Below are 14,101 nucleotides of genomic sequence, written 5' to 3'. Positions count from 1 at the left end.
GAGAGAGCAGATTCCTCTCTGATTAAGGACTTTGTGTTTATAAGTGTCCTATATACTTAACCCGTAGACTTTGGGAGGGAAGAAAAGTAAAACTTTCTAGACCGTTGTTACATAAAGATGATCAGTAATCCTGTTACAAGATGAATTGCTAGACAGACAGATTCTTGGTAATGCTGCTTGATGGGGGAAAGAGGAGGTATGAAGTTTTGTGCATAGAATCAGACTATATGGAGTTATAGATGCCTGAGTTTGATGCAGATACTTTCAAAACTGTGGATGATGATGAGCTGACTGTCCCGCTGCATGAGCTCTAGCACAGCAACATACATACTGCCCCATATTTAATGATGTCCTTTATTTTTTCTCCTCTCTTTCCAGAAAAAACAAAGCCAGCCTCAGATGAGTCACAGCCACACAGTAGTGCCATCGGTCCTGTCATTGGTATAATACTGTCCCTTTTTGTCATGGGAGGAATGTACTTTGTTTGCCAGCGAGTGGTGTGCCAGCGCTATGCCGGGCCCAATAGTCCTTTTCCACATGAGTATGTCAGTGGCACCCCTCATGTCCCTCTTAATTTTATTGCTCCGGGAAGTTCTCAACACGGCACTTTTACTGGTAAGGACGATAAGGACCTTGCGTCTAATCGGTACCGTTACATTGCCTGGATTTGGAGTTTTACAGGTTATTAAGAGTGCTGGATGCGGAGTTTTCAAAGAGCAGAAATTAGATGGTGTTGATCTGCTCAGTGGTTTTGGTATAAATCTGTCATTTTGGATCAAATATGCAAAAACTATTAGCTACATTCCATTAGGCATCCTGCCAGATTTTCAAAAGTGGTTTTTGTGCTAGGCTGCATCTGCATAGATATCTATCTTTCTGATAGAAAATCTACAGTATTTTGCCAGTGAAAGCACGGTCTTTAAATAGGTTACTTCTGGTGTATGTAATAAAGCCTGGGTTTTGAACAGTACTTCTTACCTAAGGCCTGCAAAATACTATGAACAGTAGTGAACCACGTGCAGTATTGGAAACTCAGAAAGCATGTGCCACTCAGCATTCTAGTGAGAGCTCTGCTGAGCTGCTCTGTGTCTTGTACTCAGGTGTCCTTGTGTCTGTCCTATCCATCAAAGGTCTTTAGACAGTTTTCTCCTGTCCGCTCAGGACAGGTTTTTCCACAGTGGAAAGAAGCAGAAGTGAAGCAGCTTAGTTTACTATGATACAGAAAAGCAGGAGATAAACCTCCCTCACCAAAGTTAGAACAGCAAATGGGGAAGAACACAAGCAGTCTGGCTTTGGTTTTGTAGTCGCTGCTCATTGCCTGAAGCGTAATGAAAACATCCCCTTTGGTTTAGCCCATCTCTGAGAGAGCTTTCCTGTTTGCTTTTGGACACAGTATTCTCTCTGTGTCTCAGTCCTTCATCTGTAAAACAGCAAACTTCTCTACCTCACAAAGGGCTCAAAGCATCCATCCGGAGAAGTGCACGCAGCTCCAACGCTAAGATTGAAGGAGGACTTGAAGTACACATAAAAGCATAAAAGGATATTCAGCTAATACATAAGAACCCAGAAACCTGATACAGACATCAAAGTAAACACTTAAATGATGTACCTCAAATTATTTTACAAATGTAAAATACACTTTTCATAGAAGAAATAGCAAATTCTTGACTACAAAGCCCTGAGAAGAAAGAATATCTCTTCGTATTGTTTAGGAAGCTGGAAAGTAAATGTTTGCCTGTAAACCTGCTGGACAGGGTCAGAATACAAGAAATTCATACTTTGGAGTGATAGGAGTCTGCTTTTCATGTCAGCTGAAAATAAGACAGATGATAACTTAAAGACAAATGAAAAGATGTGGCACTTCTTCATATTAAACACATTTTTAAGATGTGCTCATTGTTGTTTTCTTCTAGCCATGACTTTGAAGATAGCCGGATACAACTTAGATTTAGCCTTTCTTGCACTTTAATGACTTTGGTCAGCTGTTCCTGATTAAATTATGTTTTCATGGTTATCAAGAGGTTTTTGTGGTAGGAAATAAAATTTGAGGATGAAATCATTGCAGGTAAAACCTTTGAAGTGGTGTTTTAAATTGGACTTCACACTAAAGCTTTTGTAATTAAAGCAAGTATCGGTAGGTTTCATCTGTACCTCTGTAGGTGTTAAACTAAGCTGTCATTCTGATTCTCATTCGTATTTGTTTGGTTTTTCAAATCCAGAGTGCTGTGACAGGTTACAACAGCTGAAAATACTACCATTGATGTTAATTCTAAAGAAAAGACACAGGTTCCTAATACCGTGGCATTTCCAAAAAAGATAAATAGTTGTGAATGATGATTACAAATAAAGTCACTCTGCTTGTATTGAATGTTTCCTGCATCTGAAAAATTTCTGAAACCTTCCCAAACTAAACTTTTCCATTAGCACTGAATAGTCTGACAGGAAGAAGCTGAAAATGTATTGTCTGATTTAAGTGTATATTGGAGTAAAACAGATGGAGGAATGTTGTCTTCCCTTTTCCTGTCACCTAGGTTTCTTTCCCTTTGTCTCTGCTGATTTTCAGTTTAAGCAGTGATTTTTTTTTTTCATTAAAACTGAATATTTTTTTTTGCTGCTGTTTGTGTACTTGCAATTGAATTTCTTTGGATGGAAATGAAATTTTTTGAGGTCTCTAGCTTGTTTGTCTTGGGCAGTATATAACATTCGTTTTGCAAATGTCTGAGTTTGTTTAATTGGAAAATTTCTTAATTAACAGTTTGAGTGAAAAGTTTGTTTCAGCTGTTCTGGAGATTCCTTTCTCAGCAGACTGTGAGAGCAGGTTGCGAGTTCAGTGCTGCAGTGAGACAATAGGTGGTCTGGGGGTGAGAAGATAAGTTTACAAAATGTGTTGCTCCTTGTAATCCAGAAGTTTTTACATAAAACACTGTTCCCAAAGTGACAAGCAGTAGCATTGCACGGGTTTGCCAAGCTGTGGATTTGTTTTCTGTTTTGCATTGGTAGATAAAATTGTGGTTTACGTAACTTTGTTTTCCTCTCTGTCTCACTGCAGGCATCTCTTGTGGAAAGTCCATGATTAGCTCCATGAGTCTCATGGGAGGAAGCAGTGGTGCCCCCTTATATGACAGAAACCATGTTACTGGAGCCTCTTCAAGTAGTTCATCCAGCACTAAAGCCACTTTCTACCCACAGGTAATGTCTTGAAAATACACCTCTCTGTTAAGTATCTCCCAGTTCTGAAGGAAAGAAAGATGAAAATGTATGTTACTGAATAGAGTGTTAATAACGGTTGGTCTTGGGTGTTAATAGTTTATGATATACAGGCCAAGTTGGACACATCACAAAATCACTTTGTTGTAGTCCATCAAGATTACACAATGCTTTATGATGTCTAAAATGTTTTGTTATTAGAGTGATACTCAGCTGGGTTGTTCCTGGGTACTTCTGTTCTTCTGTCTTGACTCCCTTGGAGATGCCACCTCCTTTGTTCTTTGTAAACTCTGATGTCAGTGGCCCAGTGATATTTTGCACTGCATAATGCTGCAGGCACACATGGAATAAAAAGACAAACAAGATGTGACAGGACTGGAATGCAGACGCCTAAGAAATAAGCTCAGCTTGCTGTTTAGATGAAGTGTCAATTGTTATTTCAGAAAACCAAGTGCGTGCACTGGGAGAAAACATTGGTACCGGCAATGGTTGCTCTGCTTGGGTTTTTTCAGCTGTAATTTAGCTTCGTTTCTGGCTTTAATTGTTGGAAGTGACAGAATTTTAGTCCCCTTATCAAGAGCTTCATGAATTCAAAGATGTATACTAAAAATGGCCATGATTCTCTAAGAATATGTAGGAGAGACTGTTTGCCAGCATTTTGTCATATGAGTTTTCTCCCATAGTGTTTCTGAGCAATACATACGTTCATTCTTCTGTTCACACAAGCTTGCAGAGTCAATCTGCTGGCTAGTGAGGCAATTCTTCTGTAGTATTTAATCAGGAGACCACATACTGTGTGGGTATATATGCATTTGTGTTAACATATAAACCGTTATGCTACGTATGGGCATTTTGATTTGTGTTTGACCAGTGACAAATGTGCCCTCTCTCCCCTTGAGGAGGACAAAGATGAAAAAGAGAGGCTTGTGGGCTTATCTATTGGTAAGGTAAAATCGGTTACCTGTTCCTCGCATTACTTTCTCAATGAAGCCATCAGGAAGCTAGTCACAGCTAGCAGATGTTTGGAACTCAGCAGCCCTCCTAATTTAGCTTGTCCCGTGCTTCACCGGTGTCTCTGTAACACGCTGAACAATGTCATGCTGGTACCTGATTGATGGGTCAGTGCCACACTAAAATGGATGAACAGAAAAAACTTAGCTGAATTTATATAAAAAACCCTTACTTAAATAAGTCTTGAAAGAGGCCCAAGAGCTGATCTGCCTGTGCCATTCTGTATCTGTGTCAGCCAAAAGATCAACTCTTCTGCTGGACTTCTGGCATAAGCTAATCTGGGAATTCTTCATCCACACTTCCCATTCCAGGCTATGTCAGTCAGAACCTGCAGGGGTGATGCCAGCCTTTCCTTCCCGAAGGACGTGCTGGATTCTTAGAAGAAAGCTGTTGCAAGGGCTTAGTAACGTGACAGTTACTGCTTAATCCAAATATTTGGGTCAGTTCTACCTGGTAGCTCATTATGCAGCTTTAGGTTAATAATAAAAAGGAGAGATCTGAGCATGGAGTTGTGTTGCCTTTTTTGTTTTGTTTTGCTTAACGTAGTTGTACTGAGAGATGGTCCAGTGAATAGAGGCTAGGAAGGAATTGGTATCGGTGGAGTTAGGCCGGTTATACCTGAGAGTCTGGCCACGGGCATCCTGGCTGACACTGGTATTTTAATCTGAACGTTAAGTGGTGTTGATGCAGTTCAGGGTGCTAGTAGAAGAGAATCCAGAAGCAGCATGCGGTGCTCCTCCAAGGAAGAGGATTTCTGGAAGATACTCTTAGGGCAATTACTTACCGTTCCCCACAGCTAGCAATGAGTGATATTCAAGCTTGTCTCACCTCACATGAATCTGGCTGCAGGGCTTGTTAGTGTTTGTACTAATGAGCTCAACTCAGTGGCCGAGGATCATTTTGCTAGGCGCTGCGCAGTGAAGTTCAAACCAATGATCTCCACTGCCGTGATTTTACAGTAGTATTATGAGGGAAGAGCGGGGGCAGAGGAAGGATACTATCATGGTCGCTGTGGCAGGCCATGGCTTGGCAGAATGCCCAGGACAGGCTGTGTACAAGATGCTGACATCAGTAGCAAGGCCCTACCATCAAGGGCAATGCTGTAATTTTCCACGCTGGAAGGGATGAAGTGCTCTTCTTGTTTTTAGGCCGATATCCTGCCGGCCATGTCAGGGGTTCTGCTTCCTGCTAGGGGAAGAATCCTAAAGGATTCTGAAGCACAATAAACTGTTTTCCTAGCACGAGGGTTACCAGCCACCGTGTATATGCACACACAGGCTAGGGCAGGCTATAACAATTTTGTAGCTCTTAGGCTCTTTGCATTGTGAACTGTGCCAAAGTGACATGTTTACAGAACAGCAGTAAAAAGGTAGTATTCAGGGAAGCATGGAGTTGTATTAGTTACAGTAAAGGAACTTTGGCCTCCTGACCCTACTGTTGACTGGGAGTATGTTTAGGGGCTGGAACAGACAGTTTCCCATTAGCATCTGCTGAGGCTGATCTTGGTCGTTATGTCCAAGGAAGTGCACTGAGATTCAGCAAAACTGGCTCTAATTTCCAGCTTTACCCCAACCTTCCAGCGTGATAACAGATGCAGCAAGGAAGAAAATTCCCTGTACTGTGAGAGCTTTGAAGGCCTGCAGTGTAAGTAAGCCCAGTGTAAAGTCTCATAATAAACTTCTGTGATCTTTGAAAATATATTAACCCACCCAAGTGGCAAGGAGAGGAAACTAAAATAAGGATGAGTGACAAGCTGAAGGTGTAAATATTTTCAAAATAATTAGAGTTGTATTATTAACCCAGACTTTTGCACTGCTTTTTACTTTTCTTCCTAGATTTTGAACCCACCTCCTTCCCCAGCTACCGATCGCTCCCTGTATAATGCGGAGATGTTTTATTCCTCAAACATTCCTTCAACCACGAGATCTTACAGGTACAGCTCAGATAAGAAGGTTTGACAAATCTTCTATTGATTTGGCCTTTCGTTTTGGATCTTAAGCAAAATGTTCTTGTTCCACTTTACCTTGTTTAAAAAAACTCTTTCCCTCTCTTAATAAATGACCATGCAAATGGGGGTTATGCCAGGTTTGATGTTAAGCATTGACTTTTTGTTCTTACTTTTGTACAACAGGGTTTAGCACCTTTCAATACAGTGTTGCTGTGTAACAATGCAATATATATAGGTTATATTACTATGTAACAGTCACTTAGCATCCTCTATAGAGAAGGTTCCTGTTTTCTCTTCAGTTCCTCAAGCTTATCATAAAACCCTTTGATGAGTCAACCTATCTGTTAGTGACGAGGCTAAATGGTCATGGTGGTCTCCTCTGGCTGGTCAGGGGCTGGAAGAAAGCACGGCCAGCTGAGGGTAGTTGTGCCGTTCAGATTTAACACAGTTCAGGTACTTTTTTGTTGGGTTCCTATGAAAACCTGAATTAAGGCTCATATAGTATTAATGAGCAGGCATCTTGACCAAGGACACAGAGCTGTTCATTTTCATATCACTCTCTTTGTCTTTCTTTTTCCCCCCAATTAATGCATGTGCTTTTTGTTTTGGTTTGGTTTTTTTGCAGGCCATACCTTATACGAGGGATAGCTCCACCCACAACCCCATGCAGCACAGATGTTTGTGACAGTGACTATACTACTAGTCGATGGAAGGCCAACAAATACTATATAGATTTAAATTCAGACTCAGACCCTTATCCCCCTCCACCCACGCCTCGCAGTCAGTACATGTCGGCAGAAGAAAGTTGCCCTCCGTCTCCTGCCACGGAACGAAGCTATTTTCACCTCTATCCCCCTCCACCCTCTCCTTGTACAGATTCCTCGTGACCTCAACAGAAGGAACTTTTCCTGTAAATATTTTAAAATATGAACAGATTTAAAATATATATTTTATGATTTAAAAATAAATCGGGGTGGGAATTCAAAAAAGAAATGTGAATAAAAATGGGTGGGAGGGACGGGGCTGTGAAAAATTGTACAGAGGAAGAATATTTATAAAATTGATTTTTTTAACTTAATTTCCATTCTTTTGTGCCATATTTGCCTTTTTGAAGTCATGAAAATGACTCGGTCTCCAAAGGATTTGGGGAGGGAATGTTGAGCCTTTTTGCATTTTTAAGTCACCTTTTTACATGCAAAGTGTATGTAATTCTTTCTGTTAATGTGAGACGAGAAAGCGAAGTGGCTTGTGGGAGAAGTCTAAAGAAAGATGTAAGTTTATTTGCAGACAAGAAAAGCGTGTTTAAATACCACTGTCAGTATCTCATCCCTTCACCACCACTGGGAGAAAATGTGCAAAGATCGCAACCCGTAGATGTTCCTGTTGGCACGTAAGCTGAATGCTTCCCGGCAGAACTTGTGTGCTGAGACCTGGATTTCAAACCTCCCTCTCCATTTGCTTAGCGTTGAACTGGAACAACACTTCTTTTGGCCAAATCTTCCAGCTTAGCTAGGCCCACAGGCACCATGCTCCGCTTCATGTCAGTGCCGCTCTGCCCATGGCCAGTTCTGGAACCGATTCAAGAAATAACCAGCCCTGAAGAACTTGGTTTAGCTCCAGTCAGTTCCCCACTTGACTGGGTGAATGGTAGCAGAAGCAGTTGTATTGACCTGTGGTCAGACTCACCATTTTAATTGCGATGAAACCAAGCTTCTTCGTCCTTCCTTGTGAGGCTTTGATGACTGGGAAGATGCTGTCAGCTCCTTCTCAAAATGCAGCGCTAGTTCTCTTTTCCCCAAGTCCAGTAATTCACTGTGCCAGGTCTCTGAGGTCTTCACCTGTGTTGATTTGGTCAGAGAATTGCTTCATCTCTAATGTTTGTTTTCCAAAGTGGAATGATATTGGAATCACTTGTATACCTTTAAATGAGGAAAGTTCTTTGGTTTTTAATCAGTGTTTGTAGAAAATGGTGTCTGCATAGCTCAAAACAAAAACATCTGCCATTCAAACAGTTTAGTCATATCTCATAAAAATTCAAACAAAATTAGTTCAGGTTTAGAAATAGACAGAAAATCACGGGGGAGGAAGGAAAGGAGACAAATACTTCTTTCTAATTGTGTTGCAATGAAAAAGATAAACTCTCATGCAAACTGCTGTAACCTAGGGACATCATGATCAGCAAAGTATTTATGTTCCAACGCCTACCCAAAAAAACGCTTTGGGGTGGGGGGCTAGGATCAGTCCCTTTCAAAATACAGAAGGTAAATTTGTGCTTTGATGGCTCTCTTGCTGTAACAAAAGGGATTGTGTATTGTATGGCACTTTATAAATTCAGCTCTGGTGATGATGATGTGAGTGCCTGCTTGGGACATCTGAGGGAGGTTCTGCATATGCAGAGTGACTCACACCTGTTTTCTGTATTCCGCAGCTGCTGAATAATAGATGTGCTGAGCCTTTGATAGCCTTAATATTGGTGGTAACAATGAAAACTTTTTTCTTGTTTGAACTTAAATTGTACTTGGTTTGGGGTCTTTTTAACAAGTTCTTTGAGAGCACATCAGAGGAACCCTACAACTCTGGGTTAGAGGTTTTTGTTGTGGTGGTGGAGGGGTTGGGACCACAGTGTTCTGATCCAGTTTGTGTTTTCAGATTTATTAGTCCAGATCTGTTCTTTCTATCTATATTGGTCAAGGATAGGATTTGTGTTGTCGCAGGTGTGTTACTAAAACTCTTAAAGTAGCTTTTACTACTGTCATGTCTAAATTTTCACTTGACAGATTGAGCACAAAGAAGATGCCCACTGGTTTTCTTGGAGAAAGATTATAGAATTGGAGAGTACAGCACTGGAGTTTAAGAGTAGGTTCTTTCCCAATGCCCTATCAACATTAGTAGTTCTGTAGTATGCTAAGAGGGACAAGGTCATATTTACTCTTAGAGTGTCTTGGCAGATCTCTGAACAAGTGTTAATGGTTTGGTGAAACAAAGCAATTGTCATGTGATCATGTTTCAGTGAACTAAATCAGGAATATAGATCCACAGGATATTTTATGTACCACGTCAATCATATAAAGGAGTACTTGTTCTGCATTACAGCAGTTGGTAGTCCAGTTTCATATCATATGTCATTTTGTGCCTGATAACTATTCACCATTTATAATGAATTCATTAGTTTAGTTGTTTCATGTTACAGTTCTAGCTTAGAGACATACTACATTAATTTTCCTGTATAACTGTAATGCAAAATTACATTGATTATTTTTTTTCCCATTAAACCACTGTTCTTTTTTAAGAGCCACAACTATAACAATCCTAACCACTTCATCTGAAAACTTGTATCCTATTACAAAGTTTGGGGTTGAGTCCAAGAAAATTAGCATTCTTGCTGAGAGCTAAACTGTCTTAAGAGTCAAATTCTTTTGGAGCTTAGGTATTCAGAAGGAAGGAACCACTTGCTGAATGGGGTGGATTAAACAGAGCCTCATACTGCAGATGTTTGGTGAGAAATTGCCTCTTCTGAGGCACTTAAAGTTTGGTGGTCAGAATCTAAGCCCCACATTGCTCCACAATACCGACTTTAAAAGCCTTTTCTAAAAAGAATTTCTATACAAATTTAGCATCTTAAGATTTAAATACTAAATATCATTTTTGTTTGCTGTAGACTATATACTTTAAAGCATTACTGCACTCCTGGTGCTAGAGAAGACCAGAAAGAAAATTTGACTGACAGGAGCTACTTGTCTCCAGAAATATCCTCAGTGTGCTCTTAGTGGTTTCCATCCTGTAAACTTTCAGGCTAAAACATAAAAAACAGTTGCTATTTTTGTCTAGATCAGGATGGGAGAAAGAGTTGCAGGGGTTTAGTGAATGCATATGACAAGTTGTGGCAGTTTGGGGCTGAATGGAAAATAAGTGGAGGTTTTGGTGAGGTTTAGGCATAGTTTCAATAGTGCAGAAGTTTTCTATGAGAAAGCTGACTGAAATATTAGAAGAGTTCTCCCCTGAGAAGCTGCAGGGGGATGCATGTGATTGGACTACCTGTGTGAGCTTGTGAGTACTTGAATCGGTGTTTTCAATCATGTTTTCCAAGCCCATTATGACTGCATATTAGCACTTGAAAGAGCTCAGGGTGTAATATAGAACTGTGTCTGAAGAGCAGCTAGTAATAGGCAAATGATATGGTTGATTTTGTGTTACATTTAAAGGACAGATGTCCTAGCAGAGAGCAGCTTACCTGCTTCCAGCACAGTCATGAAAGCAGCTACTCGGGTCATCTTCTCATCTGTAGAATTTGTCCTCTCTGCAGGACAGATGTAGCAGCGGTGTGAAGCTGTAAGGTAAATGGACAAGTTGTGATCTTTGACAGCAGTATTCTTTAATTTCAAGTAAATGTTTTGTGTAAATTATAGCTTGACTTTACTTCAGCTAGACTGGTCAACAGCCAGTGCACCCTGAAATTTGCAATGGAAGTAGTTAATTTGTTTGATGTTGCTGGATGATTTTGAGGAAACTTTGTTAGCACTATCCCAACGGTCTTACTGGTTCCGTTTTCTTCTGTCTGGGCAGATCACTAAAGAGCACTTGGGCTACAATTAAGCTAAATCTGTATGTATGACAAAAAATGTTTCCTTTAGGATAGCGTCATAGTACAAAATGCCTCATGTCTAAAAATGAGACTGTGCCATTATTGGCGTGTTCTAAAGAGAAAGGTAGAAATGAGAGGAAACAAGTTTCTATTGGAATGATGGGTTTGATTTTCTGTAATAAACCTTCATCTCTCTAGTTTGAAAAGGGCGCAAGCACTTCCCTAAAAGTTCTGATTCTTTTCAAAGTAACAACAAAACAGTTTCTTCCCTCAACACCTGTTCTGCACACCTAGAATGGGCCTTCTGGAAATCTCCGGGCCTATTTATCCTAGATCTATTTTCCATCTGATATCTAGAAGATAAGATGCTAGATGTAGGACTCGTCACGTTCTCCCTATTTTTATGCCAACTGGTGCCTCTTGGATTCTGGGGCTTTTGAAATTTTGAAGCTCTGTGCACAGCAGTGAAAAAGGATTTGGAAGCAGGAGCATTCAGTAAGGGCTGGTCACACCAGGCTGATGTGCCAGCAGCAAGGACGTTCCTCCATTGCCTGCAGGGTCAGATCCCTTTGCTAGGAAGAGCTCCTCTGCTACCCTTCATCAGAGCCTCTGGAGCATGTTGTACTACTTTATGAGTATGGTCAGTCACACTTCACAGAAGTTGTGTGTCCTTGTTTGCTTCGTTTTCGGAAGCAGATCTTTTCTGATGTCAGACATTTTGTTGGGGTAATACGTTGAGCTGGTCCAAATGAGTAGCTGTGCCTATAATTGTACTACAAGTGATAGCCATTAATGTCAGGAAATGAAAACAGAAGGCAAGCATGTTCCCAGTAATTAATAACACACGAGAGTGCCTGGCATGGAGCCCTGAATTAGAAGTAACACTTTTGCTGTTACGGTGCTGAAGGACATTTTATAAATGTCCATGTTTGGACAGAGCCTTAGACAAGCCACAGTCAAAGATGACAGTTGTTTACAGATCAGTTATTCAGTTGTTTCTATGTTTTTATTATGCCTTCATTATGAATTATGAGTCCAGTCCTCACGATAAATTGGGTTGTCTCTAGAAGATTCAGGGAAGGCCAAATCCTAAGTTCTGAGAGGTATCCTGGTTTTGCTGCTGTTCCCTTAGGTATTGCAGCACTTTATGTTCATCATTAAATGTAGAAAAACCCCTTTCTACAGCTATTGTAAGTTTAGCTAAACAGCATAAGGTATTTACCACACGTTAAAAGAAATATTAATATACATAGATAATTTCAATCCTGTCAAGTCTTCTAGCTCTCTTTCCTGAGAACACTTACTCTAGTTTTTGTAAAGGGTATTTTTCTTTAATTTGCTTGAGGTTGCCAACTACACTGTGGGCCTTTCCACATAAGATTGTACTCCCTGGAGGGATAAAAGGAAAAATTGGTTTTAGATCAGTGTTAAGCACGCTGATAGGAATGATGGAAACCAGTCTGATACAAATGGCTTCTGCATTCCACAACAAAATACTTCAAAGTGCCATGTCCTGACATACTGACAGTGCTCCCGGCCTCCCATGACAGCAAGCTGCCACGTCCCGGCTGTTCCCAGCGTGAACCACGGCCCTTGTCGCAGCCCACCTCTGGAGTCAGGGGCTGGGTTCTCTCCACCCAACACAGAACCCTGGTGGATGGAAGACCACAATGGCAATTCCTAAATGAGTCATTTTATATTGATAAAATACGTGCATACAGTGTGCTTAGAAGGACTTTTCAGAGGGGAAAAGCAAGTTTGGCAGCTACAGTAAGTGACAGACGAATTCACTGGCGTTCACATTTTGAAAAGCAAGTACTCCTGTTGATGCACCTTTCTCTAAATACGAATGTCGCTATTCCTGTGGCAGCATTCCCAGGGTCGCTCTTTTTGACAGAGGGAGCAATATTCCAGTTTGATTTGTACAGAGATCCTGCACTAAGTAAGTACAGAAGTATTTTGGTTGCAACTACAAATACAATATTTGTAAATGGAATTCATCAGCCTGTGGAGATAAAACAAAAGCTGCTGAAAATGGGAGGACTGCTTTGCTGTTTTATGCGAAATTCGGAGGGCGTCACACACAAAACCCTTAACCCAGACTGCTTTCTTACTTACCTAATTGTATCGCAATTGCTGCTATTGTAAATGTACGTGAGTATACAAAGAGTACCAAGAATTTTTATGATAAAACCCCCACACAATCTTTTTTATATTAAAATGTGTATTCTGCAAACAGCCTAATAATTACAGCTTTATATTTTGTATCATTTTGTAGCATTTATTACTACAAAAGACAACCAAACCCAATACTTCAGTGCCTTGTGTATTTTAAACACTTCGGCATATTAACTGGGGAAAAAGAAAAGCCTTAATTCACAAGTGCCCTCAAGAATCATATGTAGGTTTTACTCCACTGGTTTTAACAAAGCTTTGTATCATTTTTAGGGTTCTCTTCAGTTAAAATACATCATCCACAAGTTTTGGAACTAACTGAAGGCAGACAACTTCTGAATTTTTTTAAAGCATGCATCTCTTGAATTCATAATATATTGCAATTTCTCTCAAATGCATTATTTCAAGTGAAGTTTGATTTATATATTCTTACCTATTTCAACAGAAACCTGTCAAAAATACGTAATATTAGAAAAAAAATAATGCCAGTAACCAATGCTTATGTATTTGGGGATTAAATTGATGCTATTATCAGATTGTCACTACAGTACTTCTCATTAAAGCCATTAAATCTTTCTTGTGTTACAGAAAGTCTTTACCAATTATTTTTCCAAGCATGGCCTTCTAGCATACAAACAAACTTGGTAATACTGACCTAAGAAAAACTTCTTTGAGGCTTTCATCACTTCAGGCCTTTATATGTTAACAGTTTTCTGGACATGAAACTGCAATGTTTCTTTATGTTAACAAAACCAAAGTCTTGTTTGAAGTAACTGGTATTTTGTATAAATATCTGTACAGATAACAGACTCTGCATTGGTACTATAGATTATGTGGATTTTGTTTTATAATAAATACTTTTAAAAGATTTGATTAGCAGCCCTTTTTATGAGCGAAGCTGTTTCATCATGTACAGTAGAGACAACCAGCCAGTATCACAATTGTTTTAGATACTATTTAAGATAAGGGTAGTGTTGCTGTCTCCTTGTTTTTAATGTTAAGATATTCGACAGCAAGAGCAATGAGGTGAACAGGTTGATTGGAAAATGGATCGCCTTTAAAATTGCAATTGTTAGCTAGCTATAGAACTTACCACAAGTTTGTCAGCATTATGAATTTATCAAAAATATTACACTGCATAAGAATAATCTCTGTGTTTTGACTAGACTAGATCAGAT

At 39.9% G+C, this 14,101-nt stretch overlaps 1 protein-coding gene across 1 annotated transcript in view; it reads left to right on the top strand.

Annotated features, from left to right (window-relative positions):
* The window catches only part of LRP5 (LDL receptor related protein 5), a 160,959-nt gene extending 147,166 nt beyond the window's left edge, over positions 1 to 13,793 (top strand). Inside the window, exons 20-23 of the mRNA XM_056354787.1 lie at positions 379 to 615; positions 3,050 to 3,189; positions 6,054 to 6,151; positions 6,792 to 13,793. Of these exons, the coding sequence (XP_056210762.1) occupies positions 379 to 615; positions 3,050 to 3,189; positions 6,054 to 6,151; positions 6,792 to 7,053 (737 nt within the window). The 3' untranslated portion in view covers positions 7,054 to 13,793. The remainder of the gene's footprint in view (positions 1 to 378; positions 616 to 3,049; positions 3,190 to 6,053; positions 6,152 to 6,791) is intronic.
* The last annotated feature ends 308 nt before the right edge of the window (positions 13,794 to 14,101 follow it).

This window comes from Falco biarmicus, chromosome 10 (genome assembly GCF_023638135.1).
Source record: "Falco biarmicus isolate bFalBia1 chromosome 10, bFalBia1.pri, whole genome shotgun sequence".
NCBI lineage: Eukaryota > Metazoa > Chordata > Aves > Falconiformes > Falconidae > Falco > Falco biarmicus.
Note: the sequence above shows the minus strand (reverse complement) of the source record. Positions and strands in the feature narration are given on the sequence as shown.